This window comes from Panthera pardus, unplaced genomic scaffold (genome assembly GCF_024362965.1).
Source record: "Panthera pardus isolate Hobbes unplaced genomic scaffold, ASM2436296v1 HiC_scaffold_25, whole genome shotgun sequence".
Taxonomy (NCBI): Eukaryota; Metazoa; Chordata; class Mammalia; order Carnivora; family Felidae; genus Panthera; species Panthera pardus.
This window is the reverse complement of record NW_026526821.1, coordinates 11,234,064-11,261,957: the sequence shown is the minus strand read 5'-3', so window position 1 is coordinate 11,261,957 and position 27,894 is coordinate 11,234,064. Positions and strand designations below refer to the sequence as shown.

The 27,894-nt window shown below is 43.2% G+C and overlaps 1 protein-coding gene and 1 long non-coding RNA gene across 2 annotated transcripts; both read left to right on the top strand.

The window, feature by feature from the left end:
• Nucleotides 1–235: 235 nt before the first annotated feature.
• PARD6B (par-6 family cell polarity regulator beta) lies at nucleotides 236–16,012 on the top strand. The gene is made up of 3 exons (XM_053890142.1): nucleotides 236–724; nucleotides 5,130–5,352; nucleotides 13,048–16,012. The coding sequence occupies exons 1-3, from the start codon at nucleotides 659–661 to the stop codon at nucleotides 13,869–13,871; spliced, it is 1,113 nt and encodes a 370-aa protein (XP_053746117.1). The 5' UTR covers nucleotides 236–658; the 3' UTR covers nucleotides 13,872–16,012.
• An 8,714-nt stretch (nucleotides 16,013–24,726) lies between these two features.
• Nucleotides 24,727–27,678, top strand: LOC109272648 (uncharacterized). The gene is made up of 3 exons (XR_002082546.2): nucleotides 24,727–25,039; nucleotides 26,386–26,490; nucleotides 26,939–27,678. It is a non-coding gene; the product is annotated as an uncharacterized LOC109272648 (long non-coding RNA).
• Nucleotides 27,679–27,894: the final 216 nt, after the last annotated feature.

Genomic DNA, 27,894 nt, shown 5'->3' with positions numbered 1-27,894 from the left:
GCGGAAACGCCGGAGCCCGCGCATGCGCTTTATGGATGTCCTGCTAGGTCCGGGGAGGAGGCCCAAAGCTTCAGGTGATCCCGCCCCTCCCTCGCAGCGCGGGGCCAATCGCAGGGCGGTGGGCGGGATTTTCGAGAAGGCGGTCCGCCCACGCGCTTCGCGAGGCGGGTATCGATTGGTTGGCGGCGCGGGCGCAGGTGCGCGCTTCCTATTGGGTGTGGGCGGAGCGCGAGCCGCCGAGGCTTCTGCGGCGACTGCAGGTGAGCGCGCTCACGCGCCTCCGCTCCGGCCAGGCTCGGGTGCGCGCGCGCGCGGGCGTGCGGGGGAGGCGGCCGAGAGCGAGACTGCGGCGCCTGTCGCCTCTGCTCCGCCCCCTCCTCCTCCTTCTCCGCCGTCGCGGCCGCCGCCGAGGCCCGGAGGGAGGGAGTCGCGTCCCCGCCCGCCGCGCCGCCAGTCGGACCCTTGGTCTCGCCGCGTGAGGAGCCAGCCGAGCGGAGCTCTGCGCGGAGACACGGGCCGCGGCCGCCCCCTCTGCAGGTGCCTGTGAGGAAGCGCCCGGGCCGCAGCCGCGTCCCCAGCCCGCCGGCCGCGCACTCGCTCCCTGCGCTCCCGAGGGGCGGCCCGGCCGGAGGAGGCCGCCGCGGGGCCCGGCCTCAGCATGAACCGCAGTCACCGGCACGGAGCGGGCAGCGGCTGCCTGGGCACCATGGAGGTGAAGAGCAAGGTGCGCGGGGCCGGGCTGGGCGGAGCCGCCGGCCGATGGGGGCCAGGGGAAGGGGGGTGGCCGGGGCGGCCTGAGGGGGCTGCCCGTTGTCTGCAACCGCGGGGGGGGGGGGTGCGGCAGTGGGATTTGGAGGCAGGAGGTAGCGGAGAGAAAACTTGGTGAGAAGGGGGCGAAGGTGGGGCTTGGGTTTGCCCCTAGCCCAGGTGGGAAGACCAGTGGAGCACTTAATCTCGTTCCTTAAATCTCATTCCTGTGCGGGGATGGGAGCGCTGGGTGGTAGGAAATCTTTGGGGGGGAATTCTAGCTCCTGGTCTGTGAGTCCAAAGTATTTGGAGCCCGCGGGGCCACAAAATGTTACCCCTTTCTGCGGTTCAAGGGTGCATCGAGTTGGTGAAAGGGAGAGCCCAGTGAAGTCAAGAGCCCTTTTAAAGTTAGCTTTGCTTCCTGCTAGGGATTTTTCCAGCACTAACTTTGGTAGGCGTTTAATCTACAAAATTAACACTATCACCTTTCGTTTGAGTAGCACTTTACAGTTTGAGGCTGGATGCGCTTTTCATTCCATCGTGCTACCTTTTCACATCAAGTGTTTTCATTCCTGACCGAGCGGTATGCCCGTCTGCTGAGGATTCCGTCCCTGTCCACTGAATTCCTGAATCGCAAGGCTCCCTGAGCAGGGTAGTCTGTAGGGATTAGTTAGAGCATGCTTTCCAAAAGGGGGTTTTGAGCTGGAACCTGGAGGTGTTGGGCAACCACATTTTCAAGCAAAACCATTTCCATGAGTTGAAGAGTCAAAAAGCTTAATCTAGTTTGCTTCTCAGAGAAAACAGAGGGCTCAGAAAGGTGATGACTTCGCCAAGCTCTGCTTTCATGACAAAACCTGAAAGCCTTTTTACAGAGTAACTTCTACGCTCCATAGAATACAGATGTTTATGAGAACGTTTAAAATAGAGTTGAGAAAACCAAAACGCGGGTACAAGCCTGGGAGAACAGTACAGCACGTATCCACTTAAAAAATAATGAAACGTCATTGAATGTAAGACTACTTAGGGCAAATACAAAATCAGGGAGCCCGTGGATAGAATGGTTTTATTGTCTAGAGTTGATAAGCAGAGTTGTGTAGGTTGCTGTAACTGAGATCCTGACATCAAGAATATTGGCATGAATTTTTTGTAACCTCATTTAACGATGCTATTTGTGACTTAACTTGTGTATCAGGATAGGCACTAGTTGCAAAAACCGTTGTTTAATAGGGACAGAAATGCAATTACGGCAGTTTAAGGAATACACTCTTCCCTGTGTCCTCCATGGAACTGTCATAGCAAATTGGAGGGACATGCTTAAGCTAAGGGTTAAGATGACTCCAGATACACAGACGTTTTTCCTGAGCTGCATAGGGGCAGTAGTGGTTCTGTGCCCAGTGGTTGAACTTTCTCAGGCATTTCTGTTATAAATCTAGGTTGCGCCTGTGGGAGTTGAGGTTAAGAAAAGAAAAACACTTATGATATTGCATAATTTTAAAATTCAGTTTGTGGTCCTAATCTTGGTAGCAAGTCTTTAATTTTTTTATCCTAGGAAAAATGAGTCGAGATTCTACGTGCACTGATAAATACAGTGAAGTGGTAATTTATCTCTTGGACTAGAAACCTGGAGCATTTGGGGACTGGAATTTCAGGCTTTCTGCCCCTTCTCTGCTGTCAGCTGATCTGTGAATCTTTCCCACACTTATGTCTGCTACATGTTACCTATTTGACCTGCCAGGCTGCCCTGTTAGTGAACCTCCTCTCTTAACTAGAGTCAAGGCGCTCTGAGAACCCGCACCAAGTGAAGTGTGGCTCCATCATTGTTCTAGCTGTCGATGAATAGACACAGCATTAGGTCCTGTTTTTAATGTGTCTGTGACACCTTGTGTTTTAAATAGATATTGTTGACACACTTATTTTCAGTGGATTAAATTAAACACTTGTCCTCCTTATCATTTAAAAAATATTTGGACAGATGTTTGAAACAGTATTTCCCTTTGTCACTGCTTTGGTGATATCAGAGCTTTTTACAAAACTGATCCTCAAGAGGTTGCAGCCAGGACCAGGTGATGTGCAGATCCACGTTTGGGAATCTCTTTTACTTCTGCGTAGAAAACAGTGTGTCAACTTAATTATCTTTGCGGACCTAGGAGAGTTCTTAATCAGTATTGAAGGGGGTATCCTTTAATAACCTTGGGACAGCTCCTGAGCTGTACATTTTCTGATTGTTATTCGTGGGCAGACAATATCAAAATTAACTTTGCTTTTCTCGGATGTACCAACAGATGCTGAGAGAAGGTGTCCATTCTCCCAGGGGAGAAGGCCAAATTCTGTGTGGCCAGGACAAAGTAGACTGGGCTAAAAAAGGGTTATAAATGGTTCACATAGTGGATAGTTGTTGAGTGGGTCTTGATTTTCTCTCTTAGTATTTTTCTTCACGTAGTCAAAAGTTCTCTTGGTCCTGTTTTTCTGCAAGAAGCATAACAGTTTCTCTTGTTTGGTTTTGTTTTCTGCTAACATTTGCAAAAGGGCACAGCTGCCGTGAAGCCATACAGTTTTTCATTGTTTTTATCCTAACATTTAAGGAAGAGAAAAAATGTTAAGCAGAAGCTTTTCACCCAAAAGCTTTAGCAAAAGCAAAGACATTGGAGCCCTGAAATGTTCAGTTGTTAGATGTTACTCTTATACATGTACCAGGAGAAGTGATAACCCTGGCATGAATCAGAAAACACTAGCAATTCTGCCTTATGATACCAGAATAAAGAAAATGGAGGAGAAACAGACTTTTGATAACATCGTAAGACTAGCTCTGATATGAAGGGTGTTGCCCAGTTTTTATTTACCTTGAAACATGAAGGTGTGACTAAACTTTTTGAGAGTTTTAGGTATGAGTCACCTTATATTCTTGACAAATGCTGGTGTTTGTGTTTCAAGAATGTGTTTTGGAAACTTTTTAAATTATTTATTAGAGGTAAGAGTCAGCTTTAGGGAGTTTTTAACTTAATTTAAAACTAGTGAGCAGTGTGGGTATTAGTAAGCAGATGAACTTCTTAAATACAATAAGGACAGTGACTTCAGATATCCCATAGGTCCTTGGGAAGATGAATTGACACATTTGTAACCTCTCAAATTATTCTGACGGTGACTTTCTCTGCATGATGCTTAAGGCTGTGTTAGCATTACATTACATTAGAATACATTAATATTTCTTGTTAATAGTAGATATTTAGAGGAAAAATAAGTTCAGTGGTAGAACATATTTGGCAAACATTTGTTTAAAATTGAAAAAAAAAATCAACTGTAGGACTGAACTGAGTCTGTAATATCCGGTCTCCACAGTGATTCCTTAAGAGTGTGATTATAGTTACATAGCATTTCTAGACTTCTGTGGCCAGGACACTTTTTGAGGAAGGCTGATGAACCTTTCCTAGGTTTCCACATTGAGGAAGGTAGTCCCATATTAAGTCATAGATTCTGTTCATCAGGGACTAGATGAAGCCAGTCCTTAGTGTTCAATAACAGCCACTTTAATCATCTGGCATTTGGAGAGCAGAGATGTGATTCTAGAGTAGGGAAACATACCCGAAAATCAGAATTGTGAAGGTAAATATTGGGTCTGATAGAGGTGTTTCTTTGATCCCTTAAGACCTTGCTGATGTCATTGTCCTCTTTACCCACTAATTGGTGAGCTCCTGCTCCCAGCCCATCTATAGGGCTCAGCACTGTGCCAAGCACATAACCACTTCTTGTGTTAGTTATGTGGGTGGTTGTAGGATATACATTTTATGTATTAATAAAGCTTCTTTTTTCCAGCATTATCATAGGGAAGATACTCCTTATCTCTAGACCTATTTCTTATATACCTCTATTTGTGTGGTAGCTTAATGCCAAGAAACTCAAAGCCCCTTTTTTATATGTTGCTGTTAATTCTTGCCACTTCCTGCGAAGTCATAATCCCTTTTATAAGGGAAGAAACTTAGGTACTTTTTGCTAATGACCAAAATAAAGACTTGGGCGCATCTTTGTTACCACACGGCCTGAGTGGGGAGAGTACTGCCGGTCGAGATCTGGGCTCCAGACCGGTTTGAGCTGAGTCACCGTTGCAGGACAGTCCCCAGTGAGGCCTGCGTACCCCAGGGGTTGAAGTGAGCCTGCATCTCCTGAAGGGAGTGCCCCTCAGAGATGCAGTGGTGAGAAGGCACATTCCTGTGCCTTTCTTATGCTGTTTTATCTCCAGATTGTGAGGGTTCCAAGGACTGTGTCACTGCCACTATCTTGTTTATTAAGGGAAGTACCGTGCCTGTTAATTTTCCTGTGGCCTGCATTTTCAAATCGGGTCCTGTTACTTATTTTGTTTTTAATTAATGTGTTCATTGTATTTATAGTTTGGAGCGGAATTTCGTCGGTTTTCACTGGAAAGATCCAAACCTGGAAAATTTGAGGAGTTTTATGGATTACTGCAACATGTTCATAAGATACCCAATGTTGACGTTTTAGTAGGCTATGCGGACATCCATGGAGACTTACTACCTATAAACAATGACGATAATTATCACAAAGCTGTTTCAACGGCCAATCCACTACTTAGGATTTTTATACAAAAAAAGGGTAAGTACCACTGTGTAGAAGAATTGTTTTAGAAACAGAAGTAGTTTATTTTCCTCATTGATAGGATATGCATTGAATATTCACTTTGGTGAATAGAGTTTTGTTCATTCAGAAAGATGTTTTGGAAAGGCTATGACTTTGAAATCAGAGAAACATTCTAATTTTTTTTTTTTTTTTTTTTTTGGTGGCAACGAACTCTCAGATGCTGTGTTTACTACTTAATAGATACCTGAAGGAAAGTTACTTATTTAGGATGTTTTTCACAGAAATAATGTTAGTTAGTTATCTGGAAAATTAGATAGGAAGCCATTATTTTGGAGGAATTTAAACACTGATATTAGTCTTGCAAAAGAACATTTGAAAAATCATTCTGTGGGACAAGCATTTTCAAATGTACTTTGAGTCTTAAAACTTTTTTTTTTTTTTTAAACTTTACGGCCTCCTTCGTGTCTGCCTGTCTGCACATGGGCCTGATGTGTGGGGTTTATTCCTTTGTCTTTGGTAAATGAAGAGGTTTAGAAAGCCAGTGTGACAGCAGCAAGCTCAGTCTTGGCGGGATAATGAGAGCCTTTCTATGTTTATAAACCAACCCAGAGAGCAGTTTGAGAGAATGGGTGGGGATTACCCTTGAAGGTGAAACTTTATTTCCAATCGGTTGATAAGCCTTGGACCACTCCCAGGGCTTTGGGACCGCACTGGTCTTATAGCTCTGCTTTTCTAGGTTTGGAGGAACTAAAGTCCACCGACAAACCTCCGAGGGTCACATTTACGCTGTTCACAAAATACTTAGAAGCACACACGTTAATTTTCCCAGAGACCCCAGAGATGGATTGCGTAGGAACCTAACAGTGGTGTAGTACAATTAGAGTATTAGCCTAGGAAGATTAATTTGGCTGTTGGGGATGAGATGGAGTGAGCAGCGGTCTTAGAGGAGAGGACAAGTAGCTGGCATGACGAGGCAGCCGGGAAGCTGCCCCGGTGGAGGAGGCAGGTGAGGAAAGGGGCGAATCTGGTACTTGAGAGTCACTGCTCCCCACTGCATGGTGGGGACATGAAGAGGACTCAAACAGAATAAATAGGTTTCTGGGTTTGAGTCTGATGGCTGGGACAGTGCCATAAACAAGCAGAATTTGGAAGAGGGACATTGACTTGGAAAGAAAATGGATTTGGTTTTAGAACAAAAAAGGCTTATTTGGGGGGGTGCCTGGGTGGCTCAGTTGGTCAAGTGCTGACTTCGTCTCAGGTCATGATCTTGCAGTTTGTGGGGTTAAGCCCCACGTCGGGCTCTGTGCTGACAACTCGGAGCCTGGAGCTTGTTTTGGGTTCTGTGTCTCCTTCTCTCTCTGCCCCTCCCCATTCATGCTCTGTCTGTCTGTCTCTCTCTCAAAAATAGACTAAACATTAAAAAAAGGGGGGGGGGGGCTTATTTGGCTGATGAGTTTTAATTGTGTCATATAGGAAATTGGAAGTAGGAGACTGGAACTTATGATCGAGATCTAGAGGCTCGTCAGAGAAGATTGAAAGTCTGGAAAAGTGATCATTGAAATTCTTGAGAGTGGACATCAGGTCTCGCAGGGATGAAGACAGGAGTGGGCCCTTGTCTAGTTGTGTAGAGACTGTTGGAGAGGAAGGAACGGCAGTAGAGGAGAGAAGACAAGACATTCAAGCGGAACTTGTGTTAAGCAGAAGAAGCTGAATCATTGAGTGGTAGGCCTTCCTTGTTAGCCATTGTAATTTTCATTAAAAACTTCATTGCTGTTTGGAATGTGTATTGAAATGAGGAGTGACTATTTTTAAACTCCTGCCATCCGACAAAATTTTGTTGGATTATCCTTTTTGTTAGATTTTAGGAGTTGGATTATACCACTACGTGTGCTTATTACTGGAATAGTGACACTTAATGATTGTGGGATTAATCCTGATGTCTGGTAAGGGAGGTTATGTTCTGCTATTTGCTTTTTAAATATGTTTCTATGTGAACAAAAGTTTTCTTTGCCCTAGAAGTAAATGTCCAATATAGTGAACAGCTCTTAGAATTTGATTTAGAAATAGGCAGTGCATTCAACAGAACATTTTTGCTTTTAAAAATACAAGTGTAATTTGGGGCGCCTGGGTGGCTCAGTCGGTTGAGCGTCAGACTTCGGCTCAGGTCATGATCTCACAGCTGGTAATTTCGAGCCCCGCGTCGGGCTCTGTGCTGATAGCCTGGAACCTGGAGCCTGCTTCAGACTCTGTCTCTGTCTCTCTGTCTCTGTCTCTCTCTCTCTCTCTCTCTCTCTCTCTCTCTCTCTGCTCCTAACCCACTCGCATCCTATCTCTGTCTGTCTCAAAAATAAATAAACATTAAAATTAAAATTAAAATGAAAGTGTAATGCAAATAGGACTTAAGGAAGGCAGAAAAGTAAGCTGGTCGAGTCATTCCTGCTTCATAACCCCCCTTCTCCCTTCCCACTCTACCCAGAATAACATCCTTCCTGCCTTGGACTTTACAACGTCATCTTTCTCTGTTCCCCTACTCCCTCATCACAGCCCACCAGGCTGGCTTGCTTTCTGGCTCAGATTTGGAAAGCTTGTTGCTCTCTCTGTGTTTCTGCTGTTCTTTTCCCCTTTTCCTTGCTCCTCCCATGGCTCCCTCCTCATCATTCAGATCTTAACACACATAACTTTCTTCTAGGAGTCTCTTTGGACCACCCTAGCCAAAGCCCCCTGACCCTCCCACCTTTATCAGACCTGAAGTCACCTTATGTAAGGGCAAGTTAGTTATCTTTACTGTCTGTCTTACAGACTTGCTCATTGCCCTGTGATTCACGGTGATACTTTTTTTTCTTTTAAAGATCAACAGATGCGTAAGTAGAAAGCTGATTTTATGTAAATGATAATCAGCATTAAAGTCAGGAAACTAATATAAAGCATGACATTACATATAGTAACATTTCACTGCTTAATTACAACACATTTTCTGTTTTCTTGGCTTGTTGATCCCAGTTTAGGAATCGTTAGGGCAGCAATTACATTTGATATGGTACCAAGTGATTTTAAAAAACAAACTTCAGAACCATTTAAAATTTTAAAACTGTGTCTTTTACGGTACATCTTTAATTGAAAATCTGATGCTTCTAAGAGTTTCTTTGAATTGAAAGGTCACAGTTGAATGCATAAACTATCGTTACATATCTTGAAAGGTTTTATGTTTTATAATAATTTGTTGTTAGAAGAAAGACCCCATCTCTAGGGCTATTATCATCCGAAGCAGAACCAAAAGAAGATAAAGTCTCTGGTATCTTAAAAGTTGTATTCACAGAGAAGATTGCCAGATCTTTTGTCAGCCCCCTTCCCCTGTTGGAGTTTAAAAGCTTCGCAGCTCGCATGACAGGCAGCCAAGTCTGGGATCTGTTGTGGTGCTCAGACTCCTCCCCAGATCTGATCAGAATATCCACACCACAACTTCGTGGTCTATTACCATCAGTTTTTGTATGATCTCAGACAAATGCATTTTTATCTTGGATTTATTCAGAAGAGTTTGCTGGAAACACTAGAAGGGCCTCCCTTTACACACTCTCTCACTTAAGACATGGTCTTGTGGCCCAGACACCTGGTCAGGCACCCCATTCATCTCTTAAAACTGTGCACTCGACATTATTCTGCAGATGGGCTTTAAGACTCCATTTCAGTGAATCAGGGTTCGACTTAAAAATGCTCTAAAGGATATGCATTTTAATTGTAAATTGTAAAAAATGGTTTAAAGGTGTGGCCCAAGAAATAAGGTCAAATAAAATAAAAAGAAGAAATTGTGACACGAGTTGCTCATGACAGAAACCTGGGTGTCACCTTTGACACATGCCTCCCTTTTGCTCAGGCACCGAGCCTGTTAGTATTAAAACTGTTCTAATTATTTTTCACGTTCGTTTCCCCATCAGCACTACCTCTGCTCCAGGCCAGGGGCCATCCAAAATCACTTCACGGCTCCCCGTTTTCTCCCTCAGGGCCATTCTCCAGTTTACAGCCTGGGTGAGCTTAGTAGAAAAACCCAAACCTTTGGTTTTCTTCCCATTGCCCTTAGGCTGAAGTCCATAATCCTTAACAACCCCCCCACCCCCCAGGCCCTGTTTGTCTGCAGGGCCCCTGCTGCCTCTAACTGGGCTCTTGGCTCCTTCTCCTCCCCTCCCCCCCTCTCTCTATTGGACTTCTTCGTCTGCCCCATCCAGCCCTTCTCTATATTCGTTGGATCCTGTGCCTGGAACATTCTTCCCTCCCTTCTACCTGATTAGCTACTGGCTTCTTTTCCAGTCTCAGCACAAACCTCACTTCCCTGGAGAAGCCTTGTGTCTCCCTGCAAACCAGGCCAGGCTCCTACGGTGCACTGTAGACAAACCACACTTCTTGGCTCCTTCTAATAACCTAATTGTTTGAAATTCGGGTTGCCGGCCCCTCTTGTGGAGTCCCCTCTTGTGGAGTCCCCTCTTGTGGAGTCCCCTCTTGTGGAGTGCAAGCACCACGAGAACAAGCCCCCACCTTCTCTTGGTCGCAGGATCGGCCTGGCTACATCCTAGTGCAGCTTCGCGTTTGGTGATTGGTTTGCTTATATTAGGAAGTGAAGGGATTTGCATACTTTGAATGTTGCTTTAGGTGATATTTAATCCTTTTAAAGCTGCCAGATCTAGTTCATTTAACCATTTTGGATTAGAACAAAGGTTGGCAAACAAGGCTTGCTGGCTGTTTTTGTAAATAAAGTTTTCTTGGACCACGGCCACACTCATTCCTTTACGTACTGATCGTGGCTTTTGCAGCAGCGACTATATGACCTGCAACACCTAAAATACTTACTCCAGAGCTCTTTTGGGGAAAAGTTTGTCGACCCTGGAGGAGGATAATTTCAGAAATTACTTCCTTCCCTGTCTTCTCATCGAACTTCAGATGGGTCATCGTGAACTTTCTTGATTACTGTGAACTGTTACTGTGTTTACTCTACAGGGGTGCTGATGGGGTTTATAGGAGGGTTTGGGTTTTTTTATCCCCCAGATTTGCTTTAACACCGTAGGCTTTTATTTCGTGTATCTGTGCCTGCCCTAGGTCACTAGCGGACCCTTACCCCCTGTTCTGAATCTGACTCACGACTCAATGTCCGTTAAGGAATGAGACAGCCAGGCCTTTCGGAATTAACTGTTGCAAGAGTAAGAGGTCCCGGGGAGTGGCTGCAAGGCTCCTCTCTTAAGTAAAGCACAGGAACTTTCTGTAAGGAAGGGAGACCCGCAGTTTGGCTCCTGGCAGGCATTCCAAGTGGATCCGTGATGATCGCAGTTAGCTGACGCTGTGGCTGAGAGACGGGCTTGGGATAAGGGAGGTGTTGAGCCTGTATCATGTACTGTTGCATAAGCCCGGGTTTTTACGGCGTGGGGGGCGGGGAGGTTGCTGTGAACCAAGTTTGCAAACTTTCCATCTCATTCTGAGTTCAGTGCTTTGATACACAGACTCAGGTAGAAAATGAACTCCCGGTTCCCAGTGGACAGTCACCTTTACACTTTAAACTAACACTCTGCACCCTGGCTTCCTGCCAAAATATTTCTTTTCCCAGTGGCTAGAAACTGATTAGCTAGATGGGAGAACAAAGGTGCCTTTGTACTGGGGCATATTGCTTTTGAGAATTTAGCAGAGAGCATTCAAACAGTCTGGATGCAATGCCAAATTATGCAGATTTAGGATTGTTTTTTCTTTTTTGGGGGGAGGGCGGGGGTCAGGTTTCCCATGTAGGCAACTTAATTTTGTTCCAGTGTGTACAGTGTGGAATTTTCCTTATAAATATTATGTAGGTTTTTTTTAAATTGATTGTTTTAAAATGAAAAGATACTTTTGGGAAAATACATTCAGTAGAAGACTGTTGTTGATAGTCTTTGCCAAGTGTTGCCAAAAAGATTCTTGTGTCACTGGGTTAATTTCCAAAGCCAAATTATAAATAAATTTGTCTCTGTAGGAACATAGTATGCATATTTTATAAATGAAGACAGAATTTGCCCCAGGGGGAAAAAATGCCAAAAATTAAGGTACCCCTGGTCTTGTACATTTATCTGCAACTAGCCTTTTTTTTTTTTTTTTTTTTTTTTAATGTTTGTTTATTTTTGAGAGAGAGACAGACAGGATCTGAAGTGTGTTCTGCACTGACATCAGAGAGCCCGGTGTGGGGCTCGACCTCATGACCTGTGCCTAACTAAGTTGGACGCCTAACCAACTCGCCACCCAGACGCCCCTCTGCAGCTAGCTTTTAAAGAATGTTCAAGCCACATGAGAAAAAAATACCCAAGTTCTCCATATTCAGACCCACACCTGACACTTAATACTCATTATGTGAATGCGTAAGGTATTGGCCAGATAAGAAAATCCAGGTCCAGTCTTTCTCTGTATTTTGTACTCTTAATGGTTATTTTGTACCCTTGATTTCCTGGTTTATAGAGTAAAGATGGAAATATTTATCAATAGAAGGTGAGAGTGCAGGGAAAGAACGGAAGCTAAGCCCTGTACCACACAGTACAGTGATCTATTCTCTGTAGCAGGAGCTGAGGCTAAGATTTTTTAATTTCTTCTCATTGGTCATTTTTGAAACATGATTTCAAGTTTTGTACCTGTGGTCAATTTCATTTCCTTTTCTACCTCATTTTCTGATGAGATGTTTTGTTTGTAGATGCCTTCCTTCAACAGTGTGATTGAAGAATACCTATCTGGTTTTAGGTGCCCTGTTTTCCCTTAGTTTACATCAGAATTCTAGATTGCTGGCTGGAAGAATGAATTCAAGCCCGCGGATGTTATTTGGCTCAAGCTGGTTTTTGTTGTTATTTAATTGGGTATCAGCATTTAAAAATGAGAAATTTTTTACCTAAAAAAACAAGGCTCCGTGGCAAATTGGATTTGGCCACACAGATTTCTTTAGTGGAAGAAAGATGCCTGCAGCAAGGGGGCCGTGCCGCACGTTAAATGAGGCAGCCAGCAGCTCCGGGCTGCCAGGGTCCTCCCTCCCGCCGGTTGTGTCCCCGCCACCCAGACAGGTTCCTTTGCCCCCCGTTGTTTCACACACGGTGAAGAAAAAAGTTAAAAATCTTCCACTTCAGCGTCTTTCAAAGTGGGAAAATGGGAGATGAAGAATTCCCCCCTGGAAAGCTGGAAGAGAACATTCGCAGAAGACCAAAATCCCTAAGTTCTAGGTCTATATTCCTCTTATTACATTATCATTTAATGCATATTATCTGCCCAGTCAGCCTCTCATACAGGTTCATTCTCTTGATTTACCTTGGGATTCAAAAGTGTCGCGTTTTACATCGAGGAGAATCAGAAATAATGCAAACTGGAGGTTCTTAAATGAAGGGAAAATACATTTTATGTAACGCATTTGAAATGATGTTTAAGAATGGTTTGTAAGACTTACCAGAATTGTGTTTGCCCTCTTAATGCTTAATAGCCTTTGAGCTTGCTCAGATTTAACTTCAGCATTTGCTTCTTTTGTGATGTGTACTTGAGAGGGCCACCTAGTGGTTTCCTTCTGGTACAGCAGTCTTACCGCTGCACTACATTTTGATCTGATTAGAAGCTAATATTTAAATTGTTTGTGTACCAAATGCATGTGAGTTCTCCCTTCTGTAGAGATTCAACTGTAGATAAGTGGGTGTTTTTACAGTATCTCTATAATTATCGTATTTTATTTTTAAACAGAAGAAGCAGACTACAGTGCCTTTGGTACAGACACACTAATAAAGAAGAAGAATGTTTTAACCAACGTATTGCGTCCTGACAACCATAGAAAAAAGCCACATATAGTCATTAGCATGCCCCAAGACTTCAGACCCGTGTCTTCTATTATAGACGTGGATATTCTCCCAGAAACACATCGTAGGGTTCGTCTTTACAAGTACGGCACTGAGAAACCCTTGGGGTTCTACATCCGGGATGGCTCCAGTGTCAGGGTAACACCTCATGGCTTAGAGAAGGTCCCAGGGATCTTTATATCCAGACTTGTCCCCGGAGGCCTGGCTCAAAGCACAGGACTGTTAGCTGTGAATGATGAAGTCTTAGAAGTCAACGGCATAGAAGTTTCAGGGAAGAGTCTTGATCAAGTAACAGACATGATGATCGCCAACAGCCGCAACCTCATCATCACGGTGAGACCAGCAAACCAGAGGAACAATGTTGTCCGCAACAGTCGGACTTCTGGCAGCTCTGGCCAGTCCACTGATAACAGCCTTCTGGGCTATTCCCAGCAGGCAGAGCCGAGCTTTGAGCCAGAGGATGAAGACAGTGATGAGGACGACATTATTATTGAAGGTGACGGAGTGCCGCAGCAGATTCCGAAAGCTGTTCCCGCTACCGAGAGCCTGGAATCACTAACGCAAATAGAACTCAATTTTGAATCTGGACAGAATGGTTTTATTCCTTCTAATGAAGTGAGCTTAGCCCCCGTCGCAAGTGGCACAAGTACAGAAACACGTGCTCCAGATCAAAAACTCTTAGAAGAAGACGGGACGATCATAACACTATGAAACCTTTGTCTGAATGTCTTCTGAGTGAGGATGCCGTAGGGACTTGTAAATTCGGTAGTTTAAAGCATATATACCTCTGAACCAGTGACCTGGAGCAGGCATGAGAAAAATAATATTGCAAGCTTAAAATGTTATTAAAATAGTAGTTTGATAATTGTTAATACAAACTTGGGTTTGTCAGAGGTGAGTTTAAGTCTAAAAGGGGCCTTTGCTAATGAAATTATGTGCTTTTGCTATTTTGTCTACAGAGAACTGGATGTCAGGGCGCGTTCTCAGAATTACGAGAGGGCCAGATCATTTCCGTTCAAAGTGGTTGTGTATTTAACCTGCTGTGCAGAGCCCAGTTAGCTTTTTCTTTTAACTATATATTTTTTTAATTCTAATGTGAAGAAGTCCGATTCTGTCCTTTGGTACCTTGGGGACCTCAGCTCCTATGTTTCTTGTATTTTATCTTGATTTTTTAATGTTATTCCTCCGTTGCTAATTGTTACAAGTAATTTTTTCAAATGCCTTCTTTCCCCCCTAATTTCTAAGAAATCGAACCAATTGACTGTTTTTAGGAATTGCTTCCTAGGTCATAAAGCATTGAAGCCATGGTCTTGAATTAAGAAACCGTAACAGTTGTCCAGGTTAAAAGTTTGTTCATCCTTTAGCTTTCCTATTTACGAACTCATTCCATATGTGTATGACTTACGTTGTCAAAGGCAGTTCCATCAACTGGTGATACTTGAGACCCCCTTAATCTCTTCTGTCTCATTCCCATCTCATTGGAAATCATTCCTTTTGTCGTTAGTGTTTTGTTGGCGTGCTTTTATACTCTTTTCACGTATTTGAGTAGTATGAATCACTTTGGATTAAAAAATGCACCCAAATTAAGAGATTTTTACACACAGGACAAACTTGTGCACTTTTTGTATGAGATACGTGGGTTTTCCTTACTGGGATTTCTAGGGACACTGCCTACACTTTATGAGAAATAATATAGTATTCACCTTGGACAGGTAGCATTTATTGCTATTAATGTTATGAGGCTATTTATTATTTTCCGATGCACCCACTTAGGACAAGTTGGAGGTAAGGCTGCTAGCTCCCAACCCTCGCCTGATTCCACTGGACAACGTGCACAAGCACCGCTTGTATGTAGCAAGTAAGAAGACTGCGGGGCGCACACGCGTGCCCTGGGGCTTACGGAGTTTCCTCTGAGTTATTTATTATTAATTTTATGGTAAGGCTAGGACAGATGGGTACCTTTGTACCAACTGTGTGCTATTGAAACAATGAAGAACTAAATGGCTCCGTTTTGAAGGATATTTTCTCTCTGGGAAAAACACATGAAGAAGTCCGCATTAGATGAAGGTGGCTGGACTCAGAACACGTCATGTGTGTTGCTCACGGCACCACTAAACTGACAACTGCACATTATGTGACACTGTACCTTTTCGTTGAAGTCACCCGACTTCTTCCGCTTCTATACCACTATTTTTTAACGGCATTCCAGCTCTAACATTCTGTGAGTTGATACAAATTTGACTCTTGAATGGCAAAATGTTAACACATAGGTTAAATTTCATGCGTATTTTAAGCGGTGCAGGGGTTTAACATTTTAAGTAAAAATCCTTTCACACACTACCTCTCTCTCCTTTTTTTTTTTTTTAACAAAGTTTTAACATCAGAGCTTCTCTCTTGGGAAAAATACTTCAGGGCTTGACTTTTTGTACACATTTTAACTATAAAGTACAGATTTGTCTTGTATGTATTCACGAAAATGGAAATCAAAGCTGCTAGTGCTTTTTATTTTAATTATCCTGCTAAGGGCATATATGAGTGGTGTTTTAAGGTAGATTTCTCATTTAAATTATTGGTGACATAACTGATGACTAGACGTATTGTAAAGCCAGTATGGACCTTGGTTGTACACTAAAATGCCAAATCATTGGCAGTCTCAATTATTCCAGGTATACCTAATTAACAAAAATATCAGTGGACTCCACATAAAATTTTGTAGTACTAAATGTCAAGCCTAACTGTGAATTTTGTTCTGTATCTTGAGTAAATTTATGATGTTCTCATGAGCTATCAACAAAAATATATGTACTTTTGTGAACTATGAATTTTCTAATTAAATTTTACATGCAACATGATTTTTACATGAATGATACTTTGTTTAAACTATCAAATGTCAGTATTTTACTACAATTTTATTATAAAATGTACATTATCACTAAATGAACTTTGATTTTAAAAATCAAATTAGCTTTAGTTGTATATTATTTTTTACAAATAAAGATAGACTTGTATAAAGGATACTTTCTTGTTTGCAAATATATGAATAGTCCCCCAACACATATTTACCAAGCACTCACTATATAAAATGAATAGGAAGAAAAATGCTAAGCTTAATAACAGTATTCTGGCTTCCTTAACTTCTAATGTTTAAAAGATAAACACCAAATTGTATACACATTGACTGCAACCATGTCTGAGCATATGATTATAGGAAGATAGCATTTAAAATGTAGCTATTCGGATTGTGTGAAGCATTGTGTGTGATACTCATTCAGAGTCATCATTTGGATTGTTAGAGATTATTTGAAACAAGACAAAAGTAGTTTGTAATGGGACAGTTTATCTTCTGAGATTCAAATTCACTTAGTTACGCTTTTTATTACCACCCTATATGGCACTGCCTGTACAGATTGGATTCATTCCAGTTTAAACTGGACCATGGAAGAACCCTGAGATAAATCAGACCCTCCTCCTGAGCCCTTTCTGATCCCAAATTCATCACTGTCATTAGCTTAGCTGATCATGTGTGCTAACTCTGCCAACCAGTGGGGAGTATGATCCTTCTGATTCCTTCCCTCGACTTAAAAACATTGAAAATCCTCTGAGTAAAAACTCAATAATCATATACATAGATCTCTTCACGTCATTGATTGGTACAGATCGGTACAGATCGATTTCATTCAATGTGTGATGTTTATCTCTGGGTGTCAGTGTCCATGAAACAATGGTGTGGAACTAAAATACCCCTATAACCCCCCAAAATATGACCCCAGTGCTGTTTGTTCTTAAATCCCTTCCAAGTTTCTAGTTCTGGGTCAAGAATTGAGTTTGAAGGAAAAACATAGAAGTTTGCAAGGAAAAATTAGCCCCTCTGTTCTGATTGCGTGTGTTCAGGTGCTGGAGCTAATGGTTGGCGACAACTGGTTATTTGGTTTTCCCATCTTTTGGATTGATGAAGTTTAATTGTGGGTGATGAAGCTTTGAGAGTGTGTATGTCGTGATTTGGCAGCTGAGCTCCCAAACAGAGTGCGTTACTTAGAAGACATTGAAAGTCTTGACTTTGTATTTGTGACAGTGTATCATTTAGTGATGGTGGCTGTTACCTGTGGGTAACTGGTGCCTCCTGTTCTGGTGAGATGACGTATGTGCTACCGAAGAGCTGTAATTGGCTGCATGTCTGACTGTCTACTAGAAGGTAAATAGAAAACTAATTGGTTAGATTCAGTAACTTCAAAGTCCTAATAAGTATATAGCTTTTAGTTCCCTAAAAACCGTTAAGATTTAGATAACATTTTAAAAGATAATGTTCTTCCTAAATGTTATTTTATAAAATTTGTGTATTTTATAAATTACTATTAAAATTCAGTGGAGTTCATATTTTATTGACAATCTGTATTTAGCTTTCTCATTTTAGGAAGCTCTCTTTTGGAAATGGTATTCATTACAACACCAGTGAGTGTTCTTCATGTAATAGGAAATAATTATTTTCTACTTTATTATAATTAGTTCCTTATAATCCCAAGGAGTGGATAACAGAGTTACTTAATACAGTGTTAGCAAAGGTAACTTCAAAAATTTTTTTTTCATTTTACGAATAATAGGTAAATTCATTCTCCGTATTTTAAAAAAAAGCTGAAGTTCCTTTCTGGCCACTAAGCATACTTATCTATCCTATACTTTGTTATAAAAAAGGAATTCAAGCATTTAAAATAAGTGACTCGAAGGGCACCTGGGTGGCTCAGTCCGTTAAGCAGCCAACTTCAGCTCAGGTCATGATCTCATGGTTCGTGACAGCAGAGAGCCCACTTTAGATCCTGTGTCCCCCTTGCTGCCCCTCCCCTGCTCGTGGTCTCTCTCTCTCTCTCAAAAACAAATAAACATTAAAAAAAAAACCTAAGTGACTATAATTTATAATCCAGATAGGGACACGTGAGTGACTGAGTGTGCTATCAACTCTATGGACAGGGCGATCGGGGTGAACCGGAGGTGTCCCAGGTAAATTGTAACGTGAGTCACCCTATTAGAGATACTACAGTAGGATGGCTTTCAAACATTTTTTTAAACCTGTAACAGTAAGAAATGCATTGATTTTTGTGGTCGAACAAATATATAATTGCAAGTGTCACAAAGTAAAACTTCATTACGTGAAAAATGCTCTGATTTCCTATTCCATTCTTTAAAATGTTTGTTGGGACCTCCCCAAACAATTTCAGAATGCGCTAGTTTGAAAAACACTTGTGAAGCACTTTGCTTTCCACTTAAAGAGATTTGCCATAGAAAATACTAGTATTCTTCTTAAGGGAGTTGGCAGCAGCATTGTATTGCTCACTTTTATATTTTGAAATGATTTCAGGCGTGGGCAAGAGCTGCATGAAAATATGGCTTATACCCTTCACCCAGAGTACACCCACATTTGCTTTATCTCTCTGTAGTTTCTCCTGAACCATCCGAGATTTGGTTGCAGAGATCACAGCCCCTTAACTCCTTAAAGACAAACACATACCTCTCCAAAACATGGATATTCTCTTACACATTCCTTTATACAACCAAAGTTCATTTATCAAATTCAAAACGTGTAACAGTGATACAACAATATCTAATACACGAGGCATTCTAGAATCTCACCAATCGTCCTCCAAACAACCTTTACAGAAAATTCCCCTCGATCAGGATCCAGTCCAGAATCCTGCATCCTGCTTAGATGTCACATCTCTTCTCTCTCCTTTCATCCAAAACAGTTCCTCAGCTTTTCTTGGTCTTTCGTAATGTTGACTTTTTTGAAAAGTAAAGACAAACTGTTTTTGCAGATTGTCCCTCAATTTGGGCTTGTCTGTTTCCTCATCATTAGATCCACGGTATGTGTTTTGGGCGAGAATACCGCGTATATGATATTCTGGCTTCACTGTACCGCGTCAGGAGGCACACGTCCGTTGATTTCAACACTGCAGACGTAAAAACAATTTTTTTGGTTTTTTTAGTAATCTCTGCACCCTACATATAGGGCTCAGTCTTACAACCCCAAGATCAAGAGTAAGCAAGCTCCGCTGACCCAGCCAGCCAGGCGCCCCAAAACACTTTCTAATGGGAGAAGCCGCTCACATTCTTGTGTTGCCCTCCTTCTAATAATTCTTATGCTGATAAACATGAACGGGTACTTAGGAAAGACCTCTGCTTTCAACATCTGTTTGCTGTACATCTTGGATTGTTTTCTAATTGAAAAAAAAAAAAAACAAAAACTATAGAAACATGAAATGGCCTGAATATCCCTAAGTGTCCTGTGCCCGACTACATTTCTGGACCCAGGGATTCTGTTTTCTGGCACTGACCCGAACGGAAGGAAAGCACCCCCAGTGGAACCCAAATCACACGCGTCTGGAGAATGCTAATTGGAGGCTTCTGCCTTTGGATTCTGTGAATTATGAATCGACGCAACTCCAATTGCTGAAATACCAAGACTTATTGGCTACATAGCCGAAAAATCAAGGCTAGAACTCCGGCACAGATATGATCTAGCCGTGCTGCCTGATAAAACTTCCTCCAGTGATGGGAACGTCCTATATTTGCTCGTTCCAAACAGTCCTCGCTAGCCCACACGTGACTACTGCACATTTGACGTGTGCCGAATGCAGCCGACATGCTGAATTTTTAAGTTCATGTAATTTATTTTTTAATTTTAATTTTATTTTTTAAATTTACATCCAAATTAGCATATAATGCAACAATGATTTCAGGAGTAGATTCCTTAGTGCCCCTGACCCATTTAGCCCATCCCCCCCACACCTCCTCCAGGAACCCTCTGTTGGTTCTCCATATCTATGAGTCTCTTATGTTTTGTCCCCTTTCTTGTTTTTATATTCTTTTTGCTTCCCTTCCCTTATGTTCATCTGTTTTGTATCTTAAAGTCCTCATATGAGTGAAGTCATATATTTGTCTTTCTCTGACTAATTCCGTTTAGCATAATTCCCTCCAGTTCCATCCACATGGTTGCAAATGGCCAGATTTCATTCTTTTTGACTGCCAAGTAATACTCCATTGTATAGATATACCACATCTTCTTTACCCATTCATCCATCAGTGGACATTCGGGCTCTTCCCATATTTTGGGTATTGTTGAAAGTGCTGCTATAAACACTGGGGTGCATGTGCCCCTTTGAAACAGCACACCTGTATCCCGTGGATAAATACCTAGTAGTGCAATTGCTGGGTCATAGGGTAGTTCTATTTTTAATTAAGTTCATGTAATTTAAGTGTAGCCACGTGGAGCTAGCGGGTACTGTATTTTACAGCACAGGCAAGAGTCTCTCTCCATTTCTTGCTTTCCTCTGCTCTTTTCCTGGCAATTGCCCACTTGTGGTGGCGAAAACGACCTCCGGCCACTCCAATGTGTCACACAGCTCACCCGGAAGGGAGCCCCTCCTCCCCACTGATCAGAGCCACAGCCTCCGAGCCAATCTGCACGGGCTCTGGCTGCGTCATGGGCCCAAATCTGGACGGGGTTGGCGAGGGGTGGTTCCACAAGGAAGCGGAGAATCTGGGCACTGCCGCCACAGGAAAGAGGAGAGACCACAGGAAGTGAGCACAGTGGTTACCACTTGAAGTTCTGTTTGTAAAGTATTTGGGTATACTTCAGGTTTTGCAAGGGAGAGAGTGAAAGCATGAAGTACTTTGCAAAGGTAAATGAGGACAGAGAGCAGTCCTCTCTCTATCAAAGGAAATGGGGAAGGTGGAGATTCGATTTGGGGGTCTAATGGCCGTGTTGGGAATTTGAAGGACAAGTTGAAATCTGATGATGACAGCATCTGGACTTGTGTTTTCAGGTATTATTGTTTGCTTTGATTTGCTTTGAATCTGATAGAAATCTGATATATAAAGAATACATAAATCTGGGGCGCCTGGGTGGGTCAGTCAGTTAAGCGTCCAACTTCGGCTCAGGTCATGATCTCGTGGTTCGTGAGTTCAAGCCCCGCGTCAGGCTCTGTGCTGACAGCTTGGGGCCCACTTTTTGGATCTTCTGTCCCCTTCTCTCTCTCTCTGCCCCTCCCCCACTCTCTCAAAAACAAACATTAGAAAAAAGAATACGTAAATCCAATAGAAACTTTGATTGCAGATGGCAGAAAAGTTCAAGTTTTATTATTTTTGAAATACAGAAACGAGAGAATCGTGGTCTTAGAGCAGTGGATAAATTGAAATGTCCAGGGGCAGGGAGGGGTGGGCAGGGCAAGTGAGCTGGTAAACCGGAGTCCCCGTTTACACGTAGACACGCGCTCACACACAGAAAACTGTCCACGGTTGTCACGTGGGTATGTGTGGCCCCGGTGTTGCCAGCCCTTTGAACTTTTCAGAAGGTGTCAGAAATCCAGAATTTCAGTGAAACAGCCTGATTGTTTGAAAACAACTTCTGAGACAGGCTGGCAGTTCGCCTCCCCGTCTCAGAACGCTCAGAGACCAACCCTACCAGGGGCCCTGTTTCCGCTCCTGTGAATCTATTCCCTCGAAGGTCACTGTGAGGCGAGGGCGAGGTAATGTGCGAAAGGGTTTGGACGGTACCTGAGGACTAGGAAGCACTCAGCCAAGGTTGGCTGCTCCGTCCGTGTCTCAGGGAGATGGCTGGGGCCCAAACGGATTGAGTGAGTGGCCGGAGGCAGTCTCCTCGTTCAGTGCGACTCCAGAGCGTGGTCCCAGGACAGCAGCATCGTATCACCTGGGTGCATGTTGGAAGGAAAGGCAGGTGCTCGGGCCCACGTCGGTTCTACTGACTAGAACCTCCGCTGGAGGGCGTCGTGCATTTTCACACGCTCTCCCCAGGTGCTTCTGGCCCGCTAAAGTCTGGGGAGCTCTGAAATCCAGCTCATTCTCTCTCTTTTCTTTAATTTTTAAAAAATTTTTTATTATTTTATTAAGGATTTATTTATTTTTGAGAGAGAGAGCACGCGCACGTGAGCGGGGGAGGGGCAGAGAGAGCGGGACTGAGGATCCAAAGCAGGCTTTGTGCTGTCAGCACAGAGCCCGGTGCAGGGCTCGAACTTGCAGACTTCCAGATCATGACCTGAGCCGAAGTTGGACGCTTAACCGACTGAGCCACCCAGGCGCCCCTGAGATCCTGGTTATTCTCTGTCTCCTTCATTCTTAGCAGCACTGTTTTAATGAGCATGGCTCAAGGGTCTTCTGAAAGTCACGAAAATGATGAAAAGCCTGCATCTCCTCTTGTGTAAACTGTGCTGTTAACTCACTCGGCAGAGTAAGCTTCAGTCTCCAGCCCCCTCCGCAGAGGGTCCTGCTTCCTAAAGTAGGACAATCCGATTGATCAGAACTGCAGTTGGGACTGAATGCATGACTCCCCACACAGATCGTTACAGGGGTGCCGAGAAGCAGCCTCTGCAAACTTCAGGCTGCATTTTTGCGCTGGGTTATCTGCTGAGAAAGAACTAGAAAAGGCTAGAGCCTGACTCACAGAGCAACCCACAGATGGGATCTGGGCAGCATTCCTTCCTTGCCCGTTTGGGCTCCGGCAATGCGCAAAGGAGGAGGAAATAGCACGCGCCCGTCGTTTCTGACTAAGACCTGGAGCAGGTGACACTCCAGCGAAACATGACACACGGCACTGTTCTTATAGAACATGGGGGTTCCGTTCCCAGGCCTCGTGTCCTGCCAGGCGCACGAGCCTTCCATCTATGGGAGCTAGTGAGTTGCTTATCAGGTTTTCTCCAACATTCCCGAGGCCTTCACCTGCTGCCTCAGGTATGTACCCGCGGTGACTCAGGCAAAACTCTGTATGCTTAGTGACTCAGAAACTAAATCATTAACTTGGTAAATGCCTGCCGAGCGTGGGGAAAGGGAGCTTGGAGACGGCTTCAGAATGTGGGTCTTCCGGTAATGCCAGCGAGGACGGCCGAATGAGAACAGCGGTGCCGAACCGTGTTGCTTCTCAGGCGGGCCACGTGCTAAACGGATAGTCCCCTGGAGTCAGGATCTCCAATCAGCCACTCTGAGAAGCAGCACCTCACGGGGATTATAGAATGTGTGCCCAGAAATGTAGATTTCATTTCTTTGAATTCCTATCCGGTACAGCAGAAAAACGTGCAAAAGGCTTCTTGACTTAAAAACACACCTACACACAACTTTTGATTTAAAATGGGGTATATGCAAAAAAAATAATAATGATAAAATGATTTAAAATGGGGTATATGCATTCCACACACACACAGTGCCACACGATACTTGAGAAGGGATTCCAAACAAACCTCTCCCCAAAATGGCCATCGTCGTAATCTTTCAGTCCCCCGTGGAAGGCAACAGTAAAACCTCGGCAATTTAGTTGCGACACAAGAGGGTTTTTCTAGTGAGCTGGCCTGGCCGTCCTGCCTGCACCCCCAGGGTGTCTTGGCCGGTGTTCACAGGACCCGTGCCCAGTGGGGCTGGCATGTGCCTCCAACAGCCAAACAGACCGGGCCAGGGGAGAGGGAGGGGACAGTCAGGGAGAGAGCCAGGAGAGGAGGCAGAACGGCTGGGGAGGGCTGAATGGGCTACATCAGCTGCTGACAACTCTTCAGATATCTTTGTTGTCCTTTCCCGCTCCCTGCGTGGACACCAAGGGGACACAAAACCCCTTTGCCGGGGCACCTCCGAGAACTCATAATTGTTTGTTTTTCAAACGGCATGTAAGGAGAGAGCGAAACATCCATGGGTTTGAGGGATGACAGAAACAATGCAGAAGGTGAAGTCACCTTGACATCCCTTAATCAAGCCGTGAAGTTCAAGTTCAGCCTGCCAAGTCGTCTCTTATTTTAATCATGGTTTAGAGCTTTTCCTCTTTAGAAGAGTTTGTGTTTGAATGTTGGTGGCCGTTCTAGGACAGATGGATGGCCGGACTGATAATGCTTATGATGTCTTTCCTCTTTTAGCCATGCGAAGGCAAATAATGGTTAAGGATGGATGAAATATTTAACAGCGGCCATGCATAATTTATCCCTGAGTGGGTGCTCATTTCCAGCCCAGTGCTTGCCTCTCAATTAGGGCTTCTCAGAACATCAAACCACTGTCTCCTTGGCAAATTGACATTCTGCTTATTTTTACTCCTTTCTTCCTAAGACTCATTGTTTTTAATTTTTCTTGTTGAAGTACTCATTCCTAGATGTCGTTTTCATCAACAGGAAACGAAAGTAAAACCCATAGGCAGGCAAGGTTTTTCCGTGTGGTCATTTCTGGGCCTGGGGTGGGGGTGGGGGGTGTGGAGTTTACTCAGAATTTCAGAGATGTACCCAGGAAGGAGAAAAATATATTTGTACATATAACTATTGCTTATGTAGACTGTTTAAGGAAGCCGTGTGTCCACTGGAGTGATATATGATTTCAGGAGAAATCTTAGGGAAAAAAAGCGTATATATAAAAGAAAAAAGTCACCTTTCCCCAAAATCACTTTGCAGAGATAACCACCCTTAAGTTTTTCAGTACATATGCACATCAAGATATATTACCTGGCATGTATTTTGACCAAAACAGGATCCACAGCAACATATAAATTATTCTGTAGTTGGCTTTCTTCGGAGGACAATATATTGGGAATGTCTTTGCTCTGTCAATATCGCTCTGCATCATTTATAATGGTTTCATCGTATTTCATAGTATAGATGAGCCGTCATTTTGTAAGACCAAGTCCCTATTGTGAGCTGTTTTAATTTTTTCTCGATTCTAAACAGTGCTGGGGTGAACAGCTTTGTAAATACACCTTTTTGTTCTTTGTTCCATTATTTCCTTAGGATAAATTCCCAGAAGAAGAATCCTCACGTCAAAGCATACATGTTTTTTTTGGAAAAGGAGATCTGGCTCAAGAAAGTATCCACTTTTCTTCCAGAAAGGCTGCTCTCCTTGACATCCTTACCAAGGTTCTGTGTGAATCTTTTTCCCTCCCCAACCACTAGATTTGTTTTTAAGCTCTTCCTTATTTAATAGGGGGGAGAAAGAAGCTCATAATTTTACTTTGCAGATTTTTTATTATTAGTACAAGGGTTTTTTTTTTTCATTGTTTATTTGTATTTATTTTATTATCTTCTCTATTTGGGTCCTTTGTACAACATCGAACAAATCGAGGTCTTTTGTTTTTGGCCTTTTGTTTTTTTAAAGTGGGCTCCATACCCAGTGAGGGGCTTGAACTTATGATCCCAAGATCAGGAGTCGCATGCTCTACCGACTGAGCCAGCCAGGCGCTGTGGCCTTTTCTTGATATATACACGTTGTTTTAAATATTAAGGAAGCCTTTGGGCTCATTTTTTCCTAATTAGTCATTTGCTTCTTACCGTGTCTATCTTTGGTTTTTGTATTTGATGTATAGGCATCTCTTATTGTACAAGAATCTCTTATCTCTGAAATTATCTCTGATTTATAGAGATAAATTACTTATCTCTATAGTAAAATCCCTTCGGGGCGCCTGGGTGGCTCAGTCGGTTAAGCGTCCGACTTCGGCTCAGGTCATGATCTCGCGGTCCGTGAGTTCGAGCCCCGCGTCGGGCTCTGTGCTGACAGCTCAGAGCCTGGAGCCTGCTTCAGATTCTGTGTCTCCCTCTCTCTCTGACCCTTCCCCGTTCATGCTCTGTCTCTCTCTATCTCAAAAATAAATAAACGTTAAAAAAAAAAAATTAAAAAAAAAAATCCCTTCATTCTTTCCTCTAATAGCTTCAATCTCAAAATTACATAAATACTTACCCAGATTGTATCCCAAGTGTTACAGTACTTTTTTTTTAACTTTTTTTTTTTAATGTTTATTTATTTTTGGCAGAGAGAGAGAGAGAGAGACAGAGCATGAGTGGGGGAGGGGCAGAGAGAGAGGGAGACACAGAATCTGAAGCAGGCTCCGGGCCCTGAGCTGTCAGCACAGACCCTGATGCGGGCTTCGAACTCACAAACTGTGAGATCATCATCTGAGCCGAAGTCGGTTGTTCAACTGACTGAGCCCCCCCAGGTGCCCCATTTTCTTTCTTTATTTTTATTAAGGTCTCCACACCCATCATGCAGCTCGAACCTGAGATCAAGAGTCACGTGCAGTACTGACTGAGCCAGCTAAGTGCCCGTATTTTCCCTTATTATATAAAAACAGCAGCCCTGTTGTACCATTTGCTTTCCCCATTTAATATATCTTGGTAATTTTTCCATACCACTAGATAAAATCCTTCCCCATTCTTTTTTTTTTTCATTCTTTTCTAAATATAAACTTACCATTTTATAATTATTCTAGATTTACAGGAAAGTTGCACAGAGAGAACAGCCTCACTCACCTCCCTCTGATGTTAACATCTTACAGAACGTGGTGCTGTTTGTCACAACTAAGAAATTACCAATGGTACGGGTCTTGGTCTGCTCGGGCGACCTTAGCAAATACCACCGACTGGGGGACTTGACCAACGAAAAGTTCTTTTCTCATAGTTCTGGGGGCTGGAAGTCCAAGATCAAGGTGTGCTGGCACAGTTTCGAGTGAGACCTCTCCTCCTGGCTTGTAGATGGCCACTTTTTTCTCATTGCGCCCTCCCCTGGCCTCTCCTCTGTGCAAGAAAGAGAGGTGGAGAGAGAGAGCTCTCGGGCGTCTCTTCTCGGGACACTAAAGACACTACTCTTATGGGATCAGGGCCCCGCCTGCTGGGGGTTTCCTCTTCAACATATGAATTGGTGTGTGTGTAAGGGGAGGCGGGGACATAAACATTCAGTCCATAACAGAACATTACTCTTGACTAAACTTTAGACTTTATTTGGATTTCACTACTTTTTCACCACTGCCTTGTTTTCTGTTCCAGGATCTAATCTGGGGTGCCACCTTGCATTTAATCCCCATTCACGTCTATAGCTCCCTAACATAAAACCAGTCTCATATATTAAACAATCTCCTAGCGATGGACCTTTAGTTTGTATCAATATGTTTTACCATTGCAGCTAAGTAGCAATAACTGTACTCACAGGTCATTTTTGCATATATTGAAATATATCGATATAAATTCCCCCAAACGGAAATATGGAGGGAATAAGCACACACACTTGTAATCTTCATAGATACTGCTGGCTTGTCCTCCCTGGGGGTGTGTCCAGTTATACTCCAATTAACAATGGGTATCAGTGCCTGCTTTCCCACAACCTTGCTAATCTTGTGAATTTTCACCCATCTGTTGGTTGAAGGACGGATCTTATTATGAGTGAAACCGAACCTCTTTTCATGTGATTCTGAGCTTCTTGAATGAACTTTTCTTCCAACTATCGTTTCATATACTTTGTCCATTTGGTGTTTTTCTTACCAGTTTCCAGAAACCCTTTGTAGATGATGGGGAGTACCCTTTGACCACGATATGGGCTGGCAAGCAATTTTTCCCAGCTGGTCGCATTACTTTCCCCAACAACCAACTTCACTGAGGTATGATGTGTTTCAGTAACGTGTACTTTGAACATACAGTTCAATGAATTGCAACAGATATACATCCATAGAATCACCACCCACCACCGCGACTGAGGTACAGAATATTTCTATGACCCTTACATTATTTTAGAATATGCTTCCAGTAGTTTTGCCATACAGAAACTTCTAATCTTTCTATAGTTGAAACTTTTTTTTAATGTTTATTTATTTATTTTGGGAGAGAGAGAGAGAGAGAGAGTACAAGCGGGGAAAGGGCAGAGAGAGAGAGGGAGAGAGAGAGAATCCCAGGCAGGCTCCATGCCGTCAGCACAGAGCCCGATGCAAGGCTCAATGCCACGAACCGTG